Source organism: Xyrauchen texanus, chromosome 8 (genome assembly GCF_025860055.1).
Source record: "Xyrauchen texanus isolate HMW12.3.18 chromosome 8, RBS_HiC_50CHRs, whole genome shotgun sequence".
Lineage (NCBI taxonomy): Eukaryota > Metazoa > Chordata > Actinopteri > Cypriniformes > Catostomidae > Xyrauchen > Xyrauchen texanus.
The window spans coordinates 20,222,464-20,244,963 of record NC_068283.1 but is presented as its reverse complement, the minus strand read 5'-3'; the positions used below and the strand labels follow the sequence as shown (position 1 = coordinate 20,244,963).

At 44.5% G+C, this 22,500-nt stretch overlaps 1 protein-coding gene across 3 annotated transcripts in view; it reads right to left on the bottom strand.

Annotated features, from left to right (window-relative positions):
- Window positions 1-19,688: 19,688 nt before the first annotated feature.
- LOC127648086 (MAGUK p55 subfamily member 3-like) overlaps window positions 19,689-22,500 on the bottom strand; it is a 42,163-nt gene continuing 39,351 nt past the window's right edge. For all 3 annotated transcript variants that reach the window (XM_052132694.1, XM_052132692.1, XM_052132693.1), the window contains 2 exons: window positions 21,444-21,572; window positions 19,689-21,136 (listed from right to left, as the gene is read on the bottom strand). In XM_052132694.1, the coding sequence (XP_051988654.1) occupies window positions 20,957-21,136; window positions 21,444-21,572 (309 nt within the window). In that variant the 3' untranslated portion in view covers window positions 19,689-20,956. The remainder of the gene's footprint in view (window positions 21,137-21,443; window positions 21,573-22,500) is intronic.

The window sequence follows — 22,500 nt, the reverse complement described above, 5'->3', positions numbered from 1 at the left end:
TTTCCACTTACACTGCTCAAGGAAAGAAATGTGTTTTGTGGACAATATCAATGTGTTTTTGTTTGTTTTCATCATAGGGTTATTCCAGGACTACTTTTGCACGAATATCCATCTGTGCTTTTAGTGACTGAAATGTTTTCTTTGATACTTTGATGCTTTTCCATTTATAAATTCTTGTTACTCGATTACATGGTCTTTTATCATGTGGGGGTATGCATGTCTTTCTGTGTTTTCAGAAACAAACAGAGGAATACAAACTTGACAGCATGTGATTATTTGTGCCACTATGCGGTAAAGAAGAAAAAGAGAACAGGAGCAGCAAGAAACTCAATTGCCTTAAACAAAAACAAATTAATCTTCACCTCCGTTATACACAGAAATACACATAAACAAACATCATGAAGAACAAAAGAGCTGTCTTTGAGGCTAGAGATTATACATTGAGCTCAACTGAGGGGGTTCTGCTATGCCATTTATTTTTAAGAAAGACTGTGTTTGCAGCAATAACCAGCTCTAGCTGTGTTGTGCAGAATGTATACTTTGCTGACTGAAAAATATACAAGGCTCTCTCAGGTAACACGGCATACTTGAATTTTAATCATAATAACATTAGATTAACATAAAATCATATAAAAACTCATTTATTTAGTGATATATGAATGCAAGTGTCATCTCATTTTCACTGGTGTTGCCTGTTATTTCTTTGTTGGTCATCTTTTTCAAACATAACCTCCATTTCAGCATAAAACTGGAGGATCAGGGTTGCCCTTTAAAGAGCCTAAGTGTTAGAAAATATATTTCAAAAGAACATCAAAGGGAGCACAATCTATGCTGTAGGGTTGTTCCAAACATTGAGTTGTGAATGACCATTATCACCTTTCAGCCCTCTGAAGCTCTTACAGTGAAGTGTAATTTGCTTTGAAGGGAATAGGGATGATCACTGCTGAATGGAATTTTGCAGTATATTTATATTTATATTTTTAATGCAGGCGTTTTTCTGAGGTTGCTTTGGATGTACTGCATCTGAGTAAGTGTTCTTCATATTTAGTCTATCGTGATTCAAAGCATTGATATAATGTCATCTTTTACTGCTTGTTTCTTGTTTATCTGCATTAAACTTGCACAACTTCCCCATGATCATTTGGTGGGAGAAAGAAACAGTACCTGTATACTGTTTGCTGGTACCCAAATGATAACTGGAAGTACTGTGACACAAACTACACATCACTGCCGTTATGACATACCGTAATACCATAAAAATAATGTTCTCAAATTCGCAAGATGCATAAACTCCAGCCTCTTCATTTTCCCTGTTTGTCTAAAATAAAATACTATTTACAAATACTTTTGTACTGAGATCGGTTCTCATTTTCCCTGGCTAAACATCGGCTCTGGCACGAGAAGCAACAGAGCTCAAATTGGGTATTTTTTTTCTTTGCTGGGCTGCAATGTAAAATAAAGTTAATTGGATATTTAAAAGAAAAAAAAGGAAAAGCCATCCAACACAACACAACTTTCTGTTTCAGCAGGAAATATGTCAACACACAAAAGAAATCTGCTCATCAATGGAAGCGCAGCATAGTTCTAGCGGGAAGACTAGCAGCTGTACATCATCACATCATTAGCTGGGTAATTCCTAGCCAATCGCATGTAAGCCATTGCTTTATAAGTCTGCTCACACTCTATCACATTACTGTTTCAGTGTGCTAAACACAGGCAACCTCCACCACCCCACCACCACCAGTTGAGCCCTGTCCCACATGGGGGTAGGCTTCTCGCCCCGCCTCCTATCTCCGGCAGGACATGACGGTTCCGGGCACAACTCCCTCGGACCGCCGGACGGGGCCTACGCCAAAGAGAGAGAGACGTTGCTTTCTGTTTTACATTTATCAAATAAATGGCATCTTAAACTTCACTCAAGCCTGCATGTCTTCCCAATAGAAATGCAGTTCACGGAGACTCTGAAGTTTTGGGGTCTAAGGGTGACAGGATATTCTCATGATCCTTCAAAATGGTAGTCTTAGGCTAATCGACAGTAGTATAATTATGCAAAACCAAATAATTCCTTTCATATTTTATGTCAAATTAACTTTACATATTTATTTATGTCATTTTTAGTTTCAAACTACTTATCTGGTATATAGAATGAACATTACTCTAAATACATGCCGCTTTCTATATTTCACTGCAGTTTCCTGGTGAAATGAACACTAGTGTCTCTACAACAACTGTGTTTTTGTGAGTCATAGGCAGCAGTTTTATTGAGGGCAAGTCATATTGTATGTAATCATTTGTTTGTTGTTTACTGCCTCTAAGAGGCTGCAGGCTAATTGAATGCCGTAGACTCTGAAGATAAGGGTGCCTGCAAAGTAAGCATAACGAGGCCTGGGGAAATCAATAGCATTTTCAAACAACTTTCTTCACGAAGGAGCAACAGCTCTAATGAAGAGCATGGCATCAGTGTCTACCATTTAGATCCATCTTTTTTCTCCCCACCGACAAACAAACTATCGGCTCAGCATGAGCATTTACGGCAATTCATTTGAAAGGTTTCTCTGAACATGTTCCACCTTAATGACGTGCATAATTGTTCTCTTGAATCTTAGAGAAATTCTTCTGACATCATCCAACATATCGTCAAGGGAAATAAATAGAAACATTTGCCAATTTTATCCCACTACTGGGGCAAGATGATACCCCACCTGGGGCAAGAAAAATATTTAAATTCAATAAACACCTCAGCTTTCTCATTTTATTTAGGCATTTTATTTTTCACTTGAGTGTAGCCACGGAATAATACTCTACTACACAAGCATGGAAAACATATTGCTGTTTGTGCAGACTGACCATGTTGTGAATACGCCAACAGTAGGTAAAACGTTTTTTTGCTGAAATCAATCTAAGCTTATTGAATTTCGAATTACTTTCCCCCTTGGCCGAAGCTATAAGCGGTGTTGAATGTATGGGCACATGAGAGCTCCATTTAAATGGTGAAATGTCCACAGAGACATGCCAAAAACGAGCTTTCTCTCTCTCTCTCTTTATATATATATAAATATGCATTCCTATTCACTGTATTACATAACTGACTCTATATATATATATATATATATATATATATATATAGTCAATTATGTAATACAGTGAATAGGAATGCATATTTGATTAACCCAAACCTTAAATGACTATATAAATGAAGCCTTAGACTGGTAATTTGACTGAAAAATCGGGTAGTGACCCGATGTGTTGTGTTGGAGTCCTGTCTATATGGTTTATAGACTTGAATCTGTCATTTGTATTCATTTCAGTTTATTTGGAAAAAAAAGGGATGACATGATGCCAATATGTAGAGAGAAAAATAATATGGTGTTTGTGCATAGGCCCATTGAGGCTAAATACAATATGGATATGCAGAGAGAAAATGCTCAGCAGGAGTTCATTTATCTAAATCCTTCACAGATGAGACAATTTTTTCCTGCACATATAACAGGTACAGAATATACATTTTGGCTTAGAGTGCAAATCAGCTTGCACAGTATTTATTCAGCACACATTTAAACAGTGTGATATGTGATATATAAGTACTTTACAAAAAAAAAAAAAAGTAGTTACACGTGTAGGAGTAGCAAAAATATATATGTGGCAGGGCAGAGGGCGGGGCCGGGTCGTGATCATACACACCCGGTCCCGTATCAGTCTAATCAAGCCTCCGAGAGGGATAAGGGCCGATGACGGATGGTGGTGCCGGGAGAGAGAGATCGTTTACGGACATGTCTGTCATGTGTGTTTGTCTTTTAAGTTTATCATTAAAACTATTATTTATATTGTCAAGCCGGTTCTCGCCTCCTCCTTTCCATTGATCTCTTTACACTGGTTCCCTGGTGGTCTATTGGCTAGGATTCGACGCTCTCACCGCCGCGGCCCGGGTTCGACTCCCGGTCAGGAAACCAGTGTAAAGAGATCAATGGAAAGGATATATATATATATATATATATATATATATATATTTTTATAACTGTGACTCTTAGGTCTTATTTTAAACTTTATGTACTCCAGGTAGTGGCAGGTTGGTTGGACAGTCAGTCACACCTCAGGTAAACAAATATAATTATATTTGTTGTATGTAATGGTAGCCAGCTGGTCCGTGCTGTGCAGTGTGTCTAAACCTCTCTCACTGGCCTCAAGGGGCTTACTAGCGACTGACACTAGGGGCTGTAGCCTTTAGCTTGATCCTTAGCACACCCGCCTCCCATACCGGAGACACTGGTTCGAATTCCGCTCGGATCGGGTTTAGCAGGACCAGTTACAGGTATACAGTATGTTTTAGGAGTTATTTGTTCCTTATTGTTTCATTTTAGTTATTGCTATTTCAGTATAAAGAACACAGACAATATAATTACTCATCCTGATTCCTCTTGTGGTTCTCAAAGGTATTAAATGTGGACATAATACCTTTGATGCACTGACTGTATGAAGGCTACTAGTGAAGCTAAATATTTAATTTCTGAAATAGCTTTATCTGATTAATTATTTAAGATCAATACATTTTTGTCAGTGCACCACCACCGTCTACAAAACCATCTGCATCCCCCCTCCCCTTTTTGCTAAACCAAGCAGGATTCACAGCAAAGAGAAAGCTTGTTGGAGAAATCAAAGCTATCCTCAGACATCTTATCTTAAGTCATGTTGCTTTGACTGTTTTTTATTATTATTATTGTTCTTATAATAATAGTTGTTATTATTTATAATTATTATTATAAAGAAACATAAAAGATTTTGTAAATTTGTAATAATTTTCAGCTTTCAGCTATTAAGTAGAAAATAAAGTAATCTTCAACTATCAGCTGACAAAGTGTTATACCCATCACGTTTTAACAAATTATAATTGCTGGCAATGATGTTTTCATAAAAATAATAATAACAAAAAAAAAAAGATCAAAATGGCATGTCTGATATAGCTACATTTAATTGACATTCATTAGACTGATAGTAAAGCCCCAGGTGACTGCATGCATTTGAATAATTTTAAACATGACAATGGAACAGAAGTGACTCTATAGTTTGAAGCCTGCAAAATACAGCAAAACTTTCAAAGGCAAATAAGCCAGACTGCACAGATGGTACGACCAGAAAATGCTCTCGTGGCATTGGTGAACATAAATAAAGGTAGACTATGATTATCTTTACTAAATATTATTAATGTTGGCCTTCTGCAATGTTATTAGCAATGCCTCACAATGATACACAAGACAATGCAGTGCAAATCAGCATGCCGAATGACCCATGTTACACAAAAGGCTCAATAGATAAATGAATAAACTGGCTAATGAGATTGAGTCTCAAGATGAATGTCTGTTTTCTACTTTCAGAACAGAAATGTCTCGCAGAATTTAGTATGTATATGTGTGTGTGTGTGTGTGTGTGTGTGTGTGTGTGTGTGTGTGTGTGTGTGTGTGTGGACAGTTTTAAGTGATTTAAAAGGACTTTTGGGTTTAAGTGATTTACAAGGACTTTTTTTAGGTTACTAACCTGTAATTACAAGGGTATTATGCATTAAATGTAGTTTATGAGGACATTACTTGTGTCCCCATAATTCAAATAGCTTAAAGGGGTCATGACATGGTTTTTTTTATTGTATTATTATGTTCCCTTAGGTGCAATTATAGTATTAATATATTTTTTTTTAAGAAAAACTTTTAAAATCTAGTGATTTATGACCTTTTCCCACCCTGTTTCTCATCCTCTGATTCAAACAGTCTGTTTTGGGGGCGTTTTCCATTTAAGACTTCAGTGTTAACGCCCACTGTTATGATTGGCTAACGTCAGTGCCTATGTATCAATTATTGACGCCCCAGCCAGAACAATATGCAAGTAAACTAAGTAAAAACACTGTGATTATTCATAATGAATGAAATTGCGCTTTAAAAAGTAGTTTAAAGTTTAAAATAGATTAGGCCTACTTACAGTTTGCGTCGTCGTTGTTCCCAGAATAGTCGGCACGGACTTATCTTTGAGCAACAGTTTTCTGGCAAAGAAAGCATCATATTGAGATTTGTTCTCAAAACAGTCATCCTTAAAATGTACAGAACAAACGCTTAAGTTAACACTGCCGTGACTGGAACGTCCGCAAAAAATAAACTGCATCCATTTTTCCCTGACGTCTGGATCTTTCGGCAGCTTATTCAGAGGTTTTGTTTGACCACAGCCAGGAACAGCACATCTGTGTGGCATCGTAATTTTCCTGTGCACAAGTAGTCTCTGTCAGAGCTCGCTGTCCATTGACTGAACACTTGTGAGGCGCACGGCGATACGAAATGAGCGTAGCTGTCTTGCGCTTAAATCGTAGTTATCTTGTGCTGGAGGCGGTCATATGCAAACGCTGTTACGTCATTTCTAACCGACACGTCACTTCTAACCATGAATCCAGAACGAGCTGTATTTTGAGCTTGATTAAATAAATGATTCGTTTAGAATGGGGAGGACGTCTTAAAATATTAAACTTGCAGGACGTTTTAATGATACAAAGACCTCTTATATACCAAAAGATCAAGGCAAATTTGGTTTCTCATGTCATGACCCCTTTAAAAAAACATACTAAACAATGTTTTATTGAAAATGTAAAAATGCAAAAGGTGTTTTGTGAGGGTTAGGTTTAGGGGTAGGATTAGGGGATGGAATCTATACTTTGAACAGTATAAAAATCATTATGTCTATGGAGAGTCCTCATAATGATATCTGCACCAACATAAGTGTGTGTGTTTAAATACAGTATGTGTGTTGGGGGATCTCGTTCATTTATGCTTATTCTAAAAATGACATGTTTTTATGACAGTATGATTCAGTTGTGGCAATAGAAATCCATTTCTCCGATGAGACTTCCATACTAATTAGATCAATTGCCACCTTTTTTAACAAGGCTGGCAACAGGCAGACGAAGAGACAATGACAAAGTGTGAACCCAGGTGCAGTTTACTAATCAAAGTGATATCCAAAAACCATGAATCTAAACGTGAACAAAAGACTTGGCATAAAACTAGACTTGGCTTGCCACCCCCCGCTCCATGCCTCCTTCCTACGGGAATGGGGCTGGCGCAGCCGGCGATGAAGGCGATTTGGGGCATACAACGTGCTCGGCAGGGATGTAGTGGAGGCTAAACGCACGTAACGACTCGGTTACTAACGTAACCTCGGTTCCCTGAGAGGAGGGAACGACTATTGCGTAAGCTGCCGTGTCTGTGCTTGGTCAGTTCGCTTCAGTCGATTGAACCTAAAAGAACTGGCATGACGGGACATTCATTATATAGCCCTCATATGCTAATTTCAGCAGGCTCTGAGCGCGCGAATGCGGGACGCGCCCCCATTGGTCGCGCGTTCTAAGTCGCCCCGTCACTGGTTCGAGCAGTTGCCACAGCACAGCCAATGACCGAGCTGCCTCGCTCATCACTGTCTGCTGTGCAGCTGCAATGCGTTTTACATAAAGACTTCAATATTTCTCGAGAAACTGAGTTTTCCCATAGCGTAAGCTACTTACGCAATAGTCGTTCCCTCCTCTCAGGGAACCGAGGTTACGTTAGTAACCGAGTCGTTCCCTATCGAGAGGTCTCTCCTACTGCGTAAGTAGCTTACGCTATGAGAACACCATGTAAAACGCCGTGCGTGCTGACTTCGCTTTATAAAGCCAGAGGCAGTTGCCTGAGCCTTAAAGCAAAGTGATATTCCATGAGCCGACCAGCGGCAAGCTATATAGTGGGGTATGACAGGGTGCCCTTGCCTTCAAGGTGGGGCGCTCCTTGTACAAACACAAGCACATATCTCATGTACTGAGATTTTGTGTACTGGTACGCATAATAAACCCTCTAAGTCGGTCAGAGACGGACCTTATAAGGGAGGAGATGATGCCCAGCATATACATACTCCAGTTCATTCCACAGTCAGACTGATAGAATGTTGGAATGCAGTGAGGGGACCTGTAGGTTATAAAACCTGATAAATGTTGAAGGCGAGGCCCAGCCTGCCGCCGCACAAATATCTTCAATGGGTATCCCACTCGACCATGCCCACGAGGAGGCCATGCTCCTCGTAGAGTGAGCTCTGACGCCTAAGGGGCATTGAAGGCCCTTGGCTCCATAAGCTAGCACTATAGCATCCACTATCCAGCGCGATATTCGTTGCTTTGAGACAGCGAGACCCTTAGTTCGGCCACCAAAGCATACGAATATTTGTTCCGTCTGTCTGAACAGGGCAGAACGTTCCAAATATACTCTGAGCGCCCTGACCGGGCAGAGTAAATTTGCATCACCTTCGTCTGCTGAGGACGATAGCGCTGCCAGAGATATCACCTGTGCTCTGAAAGGTGTAGAGAGCACCTTAGGAATATACCCGTGCTTTGGCCTAAGGACAACTCTGCAGTCGTTAGGTCCAAATTCCAGGCAAGCAGCGCTTGATGAAAGCACGTGCAGGTCGCCCACTCTTTTAACTGAAGCGAGTGCCAGCAAGAGCGTGGTTTTGAGCGAGAGCTGCTTGAGGTGCACAGTTCGGAGAGGTTCGAACGGGGCACCTTTGAGTGCATCCAGGACCGTGGCCAGGTCCCAGATCGGCACCAAAGGTGGGCGAGGAGGGTTCATCCTCCTAGCGCCTCTTAGGAAACGAACGATCAGATCATTTTTTCCTAATGAATGTCCTTTATCAGGATTGTGTGACGCCGCTATGGCAGCCACATAGACTTTGAGCGTGGAAGGTGTGCGGCCCGCCTCCAGCAGCTCCTGCAAAAAGGCGAGTACACTTGGTATCTCGCACGTTTTGGGGTTCAAGCTCTTGGTATCACACCAGTCACTGAACACTTTCCACTTTTGGGCATACAAGCGCCTCGTAGAGGGGGCTCGCGCCTCGGTAATGGTTTTCAGAACTCCACTGGGGAGGTTCTCGGGAACCCGTTGAGGGGCCATGCATGGAGGGCCCACAGATCGGGGCGGGGATGAAGAATCATCCCGCTGGCCTGTCCGAGGAGGTCTTGCCTCAGCGGAATCAGCCATGGGGCAGATTGCATCATCTGTACCAGCTCTGGAAACCACATCTGGTTTTTCCAGAGTGGGGCTACCAGGAGCACTGCACATTTCACCTCCCTGATCCGACTGATGACCTGAGGCAGCATCACGATCGGGGGAAAAGCATACAAGGGGCAGCTCGGTCAAACTTGGGCGAGCGCGTCCGTGCTTTTTGAGAAGAAGAGAGGGCAGTGCGCGTTTTTTTTGGAGGCGAAGAGGTCGACCTCTGCCTCGCCAAAGGTTCGCCATAACCACTGAACCATCAGAGGGTGGAGAGACCAATCTCCTGGGAGAACTTTGTCTCTGGATAGCATGTCCACTCCTTGGTTCAGGACGCCTGGCACGTGCGCTGCCCTTGTGACCATAGGAGTGTGTGTTGTGGTGTTGTGACCATAGGATGAGCTCCCTGGCCATAGAGTGCAGGGAGCTCGACCTGAGTCCACCTTGGCGATTTATATACGAAACTACCGTCATGTTGTCCGTTCCAACCAGGACGTGTTCGTTTTGCAGGTACGGAAGCAGGGCTCTGAGAGCCAAGGCGACCGCTTTCATTTCCAGACAGTTTATGTGTAGGCGCTTTTCCGGGTTTGACCAAAAGACGGAAACAGGCCTGCCCTCATAAAGGGCCCCCCCCATCCTATTCTGGAGGCATCTGTCATGATCATTTTTCTCCGTGTATTCACGCCCAGACTCACGCCGGTTTGATACCAGATTATGGCTTTCCAGGGCGTCAGGGCTTTTATACAGCCGTGATTCGCTCTGATCAAAAAGTGGCCCGAGCGCCACGCGTGAGTGGGGACACGGCTCTTGAGCCAGCGCTGGAGAGGACGCATGTGCAAAAATCCTAGCTGGAGTACAGCTGATGCCGAGGCCATGAGACCGAGCATTCTCTGAAATCGTTTGACGGGCGTGCGCGCCGTTCTGAACGATGTTGCAAGGCGTCGAATAGAGAGCGCGCTCTGATGAGAGGCACGCTGTCATCTGCACTGAGTCTAGCACTATTCCCAGAAAAGAAATATTCTGGCTGGGGGATAGCACGCTCTTTGCAAAATTTATTCTCAGACCCAGGCATTGTAAATGGCTGATAGTCCAAGATCTGTGTGTCATTAACTGAACCTCTGATTGTGCTATGATTAGCCAATCGTCGAGGTAATTCAGTATCCGCACTCCCGCTGTCTCAGGGGAAAGTGCCGCGTCCATACATTTCGTGAATGTACGGGGGCCAATGATAGGCCGAATGGTAGTACTGTGTACTGGTATGACTGTCCCTCGAAAGCGAATCTCAGAAAGGGCCTGTGGTGAGCGCTATCGGGATGTGAAAGTAAGCGTCTTTCAAATCCACTGATAGAAACCAATTCCCGGGGCGAACTTGCGCGAGGATATGTTTGGTTGTTAACATTCTGAACGAGCGAATCATTAACGCTTTGTTCAGATGTCTGAGATCCAGGATGGGGCGAAGGCCACCGTCCTTTCTCGGGACGAGAAAATAGCGGCTGTAAAAACCCGCCTCGCTCAAAGAGGTAGGAACAGTTTCTATAGCGCCCTTCTCTATCAGTTTGAGCACCTCGGTGCGTAGAACATGTGACACATCTTTCCTCAATTTTGTCTCGACTACCGCTGAAAAGCGGGGTGGTCTGCGAGCGAATTGAAGTGAGTATCCGTGTTTTATTATGTTCAAACCCCATTTCGGCATGTCGGGAATTTTTTCCCAGGCTTCTGCTCACACAGATATGGGCTGAATGCCGGCTGGGGGTGTGTCGCAGTGACGTATGGGCAAATCGCTTTGTGCTAACACAGAATCTACGGCTCTCAGAGGCGCAGGTGCGCGCTGAGCAGCCGTATTGAGTGCCGAGTGCAGAGGTGCGTGTGAGAGTACAGGCACATGCGCTATTTCCGAAATGCTCACAGCATGAGTCGGAGAGGTGCTTGAAACTGTATGAACAGTGTTTTGAGGTGGGGGTGCATTCATCATTATGGGCACGCGTGCCACATTCATAAAGCTTTCCGCATTTAGCGGGGAGTTTCTTAGCTCGCGCATTGCATCTGTGATGTTTGCGGCATAGCTGTTTGAAACTGTGTGGGTAGCTGTGTGTAGGGGTGCGTGCAATACGGCAGGCACACGCGCTACACTTATAGTACTTCCGGTTTTTACTGGGGAAGTGTTTATAACTGTGGGAACAGTGCTTGTGTGTAGTAGTGCATACATGACAATAGGCACACGATCTACATTTTTGAGACATCCAGCCTGAGCTGGGAAGGTGTTTGGCACTGTTTGGACAGTATTGATATGTGGGAATGCGCACTTTAGTGTGGACATGTGAACCCTTAGTGACACAGGCAGAAAATGACTCTTTTGGTGATTTCTGTGTGTTGCCGTGAAAACGGCGTTTGATTGCAGGTGAGCGAGTTTTATGACTGGCCCATTGACTGCTGTATAGACATTTCCAGCCACCTGTAAGGGGACTGGGTAATGTTTTAAATGTTCTGCGAGGAGCGGTCCGGCATTTGCGAGACGCGTACTCCCTCTCTTTCTTCCTGCTGCTAGGAAGATTTACGAGGCTCTGTGTTCAGGGTGATTCTGGGTCGAGGGCCTCGTTGCTCCTGCGGCTTTCTTCGGCCAGCAGAACGCGAGCGGCGTCGAGCGTCCTTTTCAGGTCTGCTCTTCGGCTAGGAGACGGGCGGCTCTGCCCTGGCTCGCTGCTGCTGCTGGGGCGGTTTTTGAGATGAGCTGGAGCGCTTAGGCAGGAAGTGATGCATAGCTTGCGAATCCTTCCGCGCCTCAGTGAAGCGCTCCGTGAAATCTCTCACCGTAGGTCCGAACAGGCCGCTCGGAGTGACAGGTGCGTCAAGGAAGGGTGCCTTATCCGCGTCCTTCATCTCCGTTAGCGTTAGCCACAGATGGCGCTCAAGGACGATCAAATTAGCCATGGCCCGGCCAATGGATTGGGCGGTGGCCTTTGTGGCTCGCAGAGCTACGTCCGTAGCACTGCGCAGGTCCTTAAAAGCGTCGGGTTCAGGTCCAGACTCATCCATAGAGCGGAGAAGTTTGGCCTGAAACACTTGTAGATCCGCCATCGAATGCAGCACTGACGCAGCTTGACCGGCGGCGGCGTATGCGTGACCGGTGAGAGCTGATGTGGTTCTGCACGGCTTCGATGGGTGAGAAGCTCTGGCCTTCCATCCAGCGGTGGAGGGTGGGCATAGATGGTTGGCCACAGTCTCCTCTAGGGGCGGAGTTGCCTCGTAGCCTCTTTCTCTCGCGCCGTCCACTGAGGAGAGCGAAGAAGAGAAAGAAGGCTTTAGGCGAGCCGAGTGCGGGGCTTTCCACGACTTTGTGAGCTCGTCGTGCACAGCAGGGAAGAAAGGAGAGGGTCTCTGTCGGGGGGCCTGCCGGCGCCCCTGCAGGAACCACTCATCCAGCCGGCTGCGGGCGGGTTCTTCCGGAGAAGACCAGTTGAGCCCGAGGTCTTCCACGGCCTTAGACAGGATACGGATGATCTCCGAGTCCATGCTGGTGCCCGCGCTCGTGTCCGCTGATGCCGATGGCGCGGGGTCGAACGAGCCCGGCCAGTCGTCGGATGCAGCGTCAAGAGAGAGGCTGTCATCCTTTCCGTCGTCGTCCCCTGATGTGCCGAACGAGACGAGACCCACCGCTTTGTTGGAGGGGTGCAGGTCCGCTCTCGCGAAATGGACCGGCGGCGGGGAGACATCTGGTAGCGGTGATGCCCACGAGGACTGAGCCGGCGTGACATCACCGGAGTCGGGGTGCTCTGGCAGCCTCTGTGAGCAGCGCTTTTTCTTGCGCAGCTCGAACAGAGGTGGCAGCACGGGGGCAGCCGGCTCGCTTGCGGTGCAAACGGCAAAGCGAGTGCGCAGCTCGGCGAGGCCCAAGGAGTCGCATTCAGGGCATCCGCCCTGAATGAGTGCAGCTTCTGCGTGGTCCAGACCCAGGCAGCGAGTGCAGATGGTGTGCCGATCTCCGTCAGAAAGAGGGCGTCTGCACGAGGCGCAGGCTGAAGGCATTTGAAACAACGCCTGGAAAATAACTTTTTACTCTTAAAAGCGTCGCGGGGGCGAACGCTTGTTCAGTAAAGGATATGCGATGCGCGCCGAATGGCGTAGCAGAAGGCTTCGAAGGCAGCTGAAGATGCCGGCGTCCTCTCAGCAGTCCCGCTGTAAGCTTGTCCACGGCGGCGAAAGACTCCAAAAATCCGGAGGATCCAGTGAAGAGAAGATCTTCGCTGAAGGAGATTAAATCTAAAGAACTGGCATGATGGGACGTTCATTATATAGCCCTCATATGCTAATTTCAGCAGGCACTGAGCGCGCGAATGCGGGACGCGCCCCCATTGGTCGCGCGTTCTAAGTCGCCCCGTCACTGGTTCGAGCAGTTGCCGCAGCACAGCCAATGACCGAGCTCATCACTGTCTGCTGTGCAGCTGCAATGCGTTTTACATAAAGACTTCAATATTTCTCGAGAAACGGAGTTTTCCCATAGCGTAAGCTACTTACGCAATAGGAGAGTCCTCTCGATAGGGAAACGCCGTTTACACACCTCCCAAAATTCGGAAATAGCGTTTACCCACCTCCAAAGTGGGTTTATCCACCTCTAAATTGCGTTTATCCACCTCTAAATAGATAGTTCCTAAGCCATTGTAAATTAAGCTTATGTCGTTTTAGTTTCATATTGTTCATTATTAGTTTCATAGGTTGTTAAACCTAAGACGAAGTCTTTCATAATGCGCTGCTGCCAGTGTTTCCCATGCGCGTGCATCGATATTGACTACTACCAGCTATATACAGCGTGCTGACTTCAAAAATCCAGCTGTATTCTAACAATAACTTAGCTCTCCTTATTAGCTAGGCTCCTTGCATGCTGGCTAATAAGTAATAACTGACAGTGCTGTGTTGGACAGATTTATGCAGCGGTGTTCCATGACGGAGAGAGAGCGCGAGAGGTACGGGTGAGAGAGAGAGAGAGAGAGAGAGGGAGGAGCGAGAGGTAGCCTAGTGCTGCGCGAATGCGCTACAGCTCTCTGCAATCAAATACGATTTTAAATAGGCTTAGTAAAAAATAAAAAATAAATCGAAAATCAATGTGTGGTGGTCAGTGTTGATATTGTGGCGAGCCGCCACAAATAAATGAACGTATGGGAAACCCTGGCTGCATTACTGTCAGTGTTGACCAATCAGCAGGAAGCAGCAGACTGCATCAAGATTCATCCATCACTCACTAGCCCAAACGTCTCATGTAAAAATGTATATCCGGCAATTTTGTTTTAAAATATGTGGCACCAGATTCATTCTTCTGTCGTTAATCTGCACTATTTTACTATCTAAACTATTTTGATAATCAATAAGTCGGGATGAGTCATTTTTTAAGACAAAAGTAAAAAATTCTTTGATTCCAGCTTGTTAAATATGAATATGTTCTAGTGTCTTCTCTCCTCTGTGACAGTAAACTGAATATCTTTGAGTTGTGGACAAAACGAGACATTTGAGGACGTCATCCTCCTGGGCTTTTGGGAAACACTGATCCACATTGTTCTGACATATTATAGACCAAACAAATAATTAATTAATCGAGAAAATATTCAACAGATTAATCGACTATGAAAATAATCCCAAATCCCTAATCATTATGTACAAGTGCATTGCATTGGAAGCCCTGGATATAAATCTCCCTCTCTATCTCTCTTAAATATTTTTGTTCTCTCTGTTTTGTCATTTAGTAAACTTTATAGATTTCAACCATATTATTCCTTCTTGGGTCTCTTTAACAAGAACTTAGATTAATGTATGAATTGAATAGTGATTGTGTGACCTATGATGAGGGAACAACCAGTGATACCCTTGGTAGTACCATGAAATGATAGCCTATAGCGATGTCATCAGGATACACATACACCGGTAGGCAGTGGCCCACCTTACCGGGTGACCACGTCGTGGTCCACCAGAATTTATAGTTTACCCACCTCTTTTTTTACCACTACACCTCTGGTGCTCGGTTTCGCCCGGTAAATCCCCACGAACCAACCGCCCCCCAAGCATGCTCGTTTGCTTCCGTTCGGTCTTGAGGTGAGAGCGACTCACCTCACGGGCAGTCTGTTTACTCCCTTAGACCCTGCGAGCTGGATGATGATTTTGTCGCTGCATCGGAGAGCGTCACAGCGGTGTCTGATGCTGATGACTTGACTGGGCTGCCCCCTCGGGGTCTGCTCGTCAAGCCTGAGCCTCCACGGACCCCCCCGCCTCCGGACCCACGACTGCTGCATCCTGGCCGGTCGGTTCTGACGAGTCCAGAGGACGCCTACATGGGACATCCACCTCAGTCACTAACCCGCCCCCTGCCAGGTGTGCAGAGGGAGGTAAGTGCTTCGAGTATTCTCTCAGCACCAGAGCCTTGGGACGTGTTTTTGCCTCCCGACGCCACATTGCTTGATCCGCCCTGCTGGGTAAGTCAAAAACGATCGTCCCCTTAGTGCCCCTCGCATGGAGCTTGGATGCGTGGCTTTCACTTCCCAACCCATCGCTCTGGCCAGGACCAACCGACAGGGGAAAGGGAACGCTGTTTCCAAACAGAGGCTTTCCCGCTGGGTTGTTGATGCCATATCATTGGCCTATCACACCCAGGCTGTGCCTGCCCCCTTGCGGGTTTGAGCACACTCTACGAGAAATGTGGCATCCTCGTGGGCACTGGCCAATGGCACCTCCCTAGCAGACATATGCAGAGCAGCGGGCTGGGCAACACCCAATACCTTTACGATATTTTACAATCTCAGGGCTGAGTCGGTCTCATCCCGTGTTTTCTCAGATCCGAGCCGGTAGAACTCGGTAACGCGGAACAACTGACCAGGTGTACCGCTTTTCCCCCCACTGAGGCGATCACGTGTGCTCTTATCCCAGGAGATCCTGAATGGACAGACACATTTCCCTCCATTTATAGTGGGTGGGGTGGGACATGTAAATTCTGTCTGCCAATTTCTCATTGGCCTTTTCTCAAGTTCAGAGATGCACGAGGCTCTCAAGAGAGACCTCTAGTGTCACTTCTTCGACACAACGTCTCATTCCCTACATCAGGGAACGGAGATTACAATAGTAACTTAGACGTTCTCTTCCTGCTGGGGGGTGCTTGGTGGCTCAGAAAACCGAATCCTCAATTCATCTGCTTTTAAATCTCTGCATGTTTTATATCTCAATTGTTAAGAATAAACAACAAAGGATTCCAAAATATATTTGGGAGGTTTTAATCTGTTTCTAAAAAAAATACTTGTATAATATACAAAAAAAGGAAATTAAAATAAAAAATTAAATATGGTAGAGGCCACGTCCAATTTATGAACAGAGCCAAATTACATGAAATATTTCCACGTGGCTACACATTGGAGACACTGGATAGTAACTTTTAAGAAAAACTGATAATCTGTGAATGGAAATGCGCCTCAGGAGTTTCTATAAAAGCATTTTTAAAATTCTCATCCAGTAATAATAAACAACTGTAATTGCCTCATAATGGCCAGCAGTGAGAAAATTAACAGGTACCACATGGCAGTGTGATTTAGGATTATTAAAAAAAAATTACATTGCTTGTTGCCTCCCTTGACATGGTGCCCCTGGGCACTATGGTTAATCTGGCCCTGGAAGGGATTTACTTCAAAGGAGCTATGTGCTCACCAAACAAATAACAGTTCTTCCCACGCAATCAAACAAATGTCAATTGGTAAGCATCACGCCCCCTCCTTCTCAGCCCAATGAAGAGGACAGAATTCTATCACACACATGTCACTGCTCAGAGGCTTGAGAAATACAGCTAGAGAAAGATAACAGGAGGTTTCTGGCCCTTCCGTCATTCTTCCAAATAAGGACCATGATTTACTAATGAAATAAGCAATTATTACACTCTGAATGCTTTGCCTGTTGTTTGTTTTGCTTTGCTTTACCTTGATTCTATAATGCAAGTTTAAAGGAAGAATCCACTGAGAAAATGTGTTATCTTATTCTTCAGTTTTTGATAAATTCCAAATTTAATTTGTCAGAGTTAGTATGCTGTCTATGCTTTTTATAATCGCATTTTCGAAATGATTCATCCAAGTGTCAAAGACATCTAAAATATTCCACCCAGATTAATGGGTAACAAATCTGGGATTGTTTGTTCTGTTTTAGGAAAGCAACTGTCAAACTGTCAAAAAACGAATCCAGCATGAAATAGGAAAAACATTAAATTGAATAAAAAAACAATACAAAAGTATGAATATCTTAGAAATGGTATAACACTGATTTCACTGGATGACACAAAGCATGAATTTATAATGTTAGTCAGGGGCGGACTGGGAAGAGAAATCAACCCGGGATTTTACATTGAAACTGTGTGTGTGTATCCTTTTCTGCGTGCTGCGTTTTCCCGTGCTGCATAACGTGGCGGCTCATTTCAGCTTATCGCAGCCCATTCTGCCCCTTTCTCGGACAGCCCTTCAGGAAAAGTCTTGGTTCTGCTGATGGCCAGTCTGCCTCTGATGTTAGTACAATATAATAATTTGGGAAACATGCAGTCCCTCTTAACTATTATTTCACTCTAAATACATGAATGTCCTAAAATAAAATGAAAGATAAATATACCTCCAATAAAAGGCAAACTGCAGTAAATCCCAAATTGTTATGACTGGAATTAGTACTGGAATATGAGTAGTGACTGAAATTGGTCTCGTAAAAAACAATGATCTGTCTTGTGACAGATGGGTCAAATGAGTCATAGACAAAACTATTCTCAGATTCAGAGGAAAAAAAGCAGTGTGAAAATGGCAGACTTGCCTGCAAAATCCACTAAATCAAGGCAACCCATGGTTCTTACAAACAGTTGTTTGAGGTAATGCAAATGCAAACATTAGTGTATAAATGTGTTTTTGTGTCATCCGTCAAATTATTGGTCACGCTTTTTGTGCACAAAAATGGCCTCATCCAATCCAACAACTTCGACATCTCAGCTTTGGTAGTGGTGTAGATGCATACTTAAATGCATTTAACTAATTCTATATGTTATATGTCACATTTGTGCATATGTAAGACAGGAACAATTTATCAGTGGTTTTTTCTTTTGATTTGGAGTACACGACATACAATTGTTAATTTTTACACCCTATACATTGTAAATCACAATTCTGCGTCACGTTTTATAATAAGGGGCCTGGATGTTGCCGTCTCAACTCAACATTGATCTCTGTTAATCTAAACATATAAACCCTTTAATACATTTACATAGCAATTGTGCAGCTTAAGTGCTTTGGCATGGTATTTTGTAACACTACAAATAAAGAAAATCGGCAGTCCTTAAGAAAAGTATCTCGGTTACTGTAATAACCTCTGTTCTCTGATGGAGGGAATGAGAAGTTGTGACGATGTAGTGACACTAAGGGTCACTCTTTGGAGCCCCAAAAATCTCTGATCTTTGAGAAAATGCCAATAAGAATTGGTGAGTGGAATTTGCATGCCACTCCCCTGGACATATGGGTATAAAAGGAGCTGGCTCGCAACCACAGGTTTTGTGCTGAGGAGCTGAGACAGGGTCCCAGACATTTCAGCAGGTAGTACAGCGTTGTGGCAAGAGGGACACAACATCTCGTTCCCTCCATCAGGGAACGGAGTTTATGACAGTAAACGAGACATTCCCCTTCTGTCACTAACTTGACGTAGTGACACTAGTGACATTCCCCTTCTGTAACTCAGTCGATGTAGTGACACTAGGGTTCCCTATACAATACGCCACAACTGCTGAACTGTGTTACCTGGACTGCCGATGCAGGTGCAAGCAAGCAGCAGTGTGTGTAATAGCAGGTGCATTGGTCTGCACGTAACCTCCCCCAACACCCCAAAAGTTGTCATGTAGTTCCCCACATCCCTGGGGGGAATAGATGTAACTAGCATGGGAGCAGGCCACACCAGCCGAGGCCTTTTCTCTGTGTTTTTTCTCTCCACAGAGTGTTAAATTCAGCCGGGGCCAACTAACGCTATTATTCGCACCAGGGAAGGTGTTCTTTTCCTTTCCTACTTTTCAGGGGGAAAAGACACTGCGGAGACCACATCAAGCACCTACCCCAGTACAGGGCACGATAGCACATTCCTCCGCTGAATTCGCCAGCCACAGGGCTAGGGAGGAAAGACATCCTGGGTCCATGGACTCGTGAACTCACATGGGAGAAGAAAGTGCACGTCTTCGCCTCACAGAGGGGAAAGGCGCTGTACGCAAGTGGTACACCTGGCCAGCTGACCCATACACTTACCTGTTCGTACCTGAAAATACACAGGATGAAACTGGCTGAACCTGGAGATTATAGATTCTCGCGAATGTATAGGGGGTTGCCCAGCCCGCTGCCCTGCAGATGTCTGCTAGAGAGGTAATTTGCCAGTGCCCACAAGGATGCCATACTCCTTGAAGAGTGTGCTTGTATTCCCAAAGAGGTGGACACGGCATAGTATGCAGCACGATGGCATCCACGATCCAGTGGGCAAGCCTCTGTTTGGAGACAGTGTTCCCTTTCCGCTGTCTGCCGAAGCAGACCAAGAGCTGCTCAGAGCATCTAAAGCTCTGCGTATGATCCAAAGCAAAGCACGCACTGGACACAGCAACGATAAGGCTGGGTCTGCCTCCTCCCGGGGCAGCGCTTGCAGGCTCACCACCTGATCCCCGAAAGGGGTCGCAAGAACCTTGGCACATAGCCTGTTCGGGGTCTCAGTACCACAGGAGAGTCTTCCGAACCGAACTCAAGGCTAGTGTTGCTGACAGAGAACGCCTGCAGGTCCCCAACCCTCTTAATGGAGTTGAGTGCAGCCAGGAGGGCTGTCTTCAAGGAGAGTGCTTTCAGCTCGACTGACTCTAGGGGCTCAAACCGGGCTCTCCGAAGGCCCATGAGGGGAAGAGGCATGGCCTAGGAGGATTAAGCCTGCAGGCGCCTCTCAGGAACCTGATGATCAGGTTGTGCTTCCGTAGGGCCACATACACCTTCAAGGTGGAGGGGGACAACTGTGCAAGGTCTGTGCAAGTATGCTCACTGGGGGGAAACATATACTTGCGCAGCCCCCGGGGCCAGCTGAGTGCAGAGCAGAGCAGGCAGTGGGAGGATTCTCGGGAAGCAAACAGGTCTATCTGCGCCTTGCCGAACCAAATTCAAATCAGCTGGACCACCTGGGTCCATTGATCACACATGCGCCTAAAAGAGAACCTGATTTCTATTACAAAATAGAGTAATGCCTGATAGGTAAAGCTTTATGAAATGTAAACATTAAATGATTTCAAACTGAAGTACAGTAGTTGCTGAAGTCTCTATTTGGGTGTATGTCACAAGGGAGCAGCTTACTATGCAATGTTGAAACCTTTACAGTCCAACTTTTACTTTTCCCAGAAGTGCCACATTTCAGACAAACATTGCTCTTGCCATGACAACCACATTCCACGGCCATTTAAATCCAAAAGTTATCGTTTCGACTCTTTGATATGATGATCTGACACTGGTTTCATTTTTGTTGTATCTTAAGTATTGGTTAAGTGAACAGCCTATTGAAACTGATTAAATAACAAAAATAAGCTACAAAGTGTACAAAAATAAATAAAATAAAAAATCATTAATTTTATGACATATAACCAAAAATAAACAATTGTCATTAAAAAATTAATTTGATTATTCATGCATACATGTAAGTGCATATGTGCCAGCATGTCCCAGACCAGAAACAAAATATAAAGATATTCATGCTCTCTTTATGCTTGTCTAAAATTCAGTCTCCTTTGAGACCAATGAAGAAATGGCAGAGCTCAAAGAAGCAAGGCCCAAGAGAGGCAGAATGGAAGAAAAAGAAGCCCACCACTGCAAAGCTTTCAGTGGGGTGTTGATCAATAGTCTGGATTGGAGTACAGGGGGGTCCTAGGTCTTGATCCAGCTCACAGGAACCCAGAAAGTCTCTTGTTCCAATCTCTCCAGGATGCTACGTAGTTCTGTGCAGGCACTGGCAGTGTCTTCCTTTATCAGCATTCGATCCACCATGTGACCATAATGCTGATCTATCTGCTGTGCCGACAGACACATTTCCTGCAGGTCTTCCTCCTGAGAGATGAAGAGAGAGTGTAGCACAAGAATATCAATGAGGAGAACAAAATGAAAGAGAAATGACAGTGGATATGTGTATAAAATATTAAAAAAAAAAATCTGTGGATCCTGTTATTTCATCATACATATTTCATGGAAGAATAACCTTGCTGATTTTGAAACCAGATAGTCGCTGTAATTTTATTCCAATTATTATTAGATGATACAATTTTAAGGCTGATTTTTGAGAGGTTGAAAGAATTATCCTTGATCATTAACACAGGGTTTCTTTCATTGGAACTGAATGATCTAAACCCAGACTCACTTTCAATCGCCCATTTTCACCCCCTCCTGGTGATGTGCCAGCACTGCGGCGTCTGTGGCTCTCTGGGATTCGTGGTTTTACGAAAATGACATAAGGCTTAAACTCTGCTGTCCGCAGGGTCTTCAGTGCCTGTGGCAGGGTAAACAACATAACCATTTATGTGGGGTGATAACTCACACAAGCACAGAATAGAACATGTAGAGTCTTATTGTATGCTCAGAGCTGAGAAAATACTGTATTTTTAATACTGTTATAAAACAGGCATGGTCCGTCTGTCTGCCTGTCTGTCTATCTGTCTGTCTTATAATATTTCCCTAAATGCTTCTCTGTCTTATAATATTTATATTATAAGTCTTATAATATTTCCCTAAATGCTTCTCTGTCCAAGCGAGGGATACGGCTAGCATACACCCCATTTTTGCAGGAGCAGGACATCTTATAAGGACTGCAGGTAAGCAAAAATAGTTGCAGGTACTATAACATAATTCTCGCAACTTTGCCCCTTACAGATTCGAGCAAATGTTGATGAAGTAATGTGCATTAAGAGTTCTGGTAGAAACCCAACCAGTTATTGGCCAGTGCACTTAAGGATAAATAAGTACAACATACTTACTTATTTTGCTTTTGATAACATTGTTGTGCCTTATTTATTATCTAATGTTGTGGCTGGGTGATATCACTGGACTTTCTGTTCCTGTTGCTGATGGCATGCTGAACATTTGTTGCCTGCTTAGCATTGCTTATTCATATTCTCATACCGTCTTTTTATCCTTTGTCATTTTACCGTGTGTTTGGGTTTTTCTGCTTTTTATCTGTTGCTGCTGGTGCCTAGCTCGAGTCTGTGTTTGTAGCCTATTAGCTTTTTTCATCATCGCTTATATATTTGTTTTCAGCATTTAATCCTTAACATCTGCCATTTTTCAGAGCGCATCAGGTTTTCCCATGCATTATTCTCCTATCGCGATTAAACTGCGTGCATTTTACAGCGCGCACCTGTTTTTCTCATCTGTGTTACACGGATTACTGCATCGATCTCAAAGCACCGCTTATCAAGATC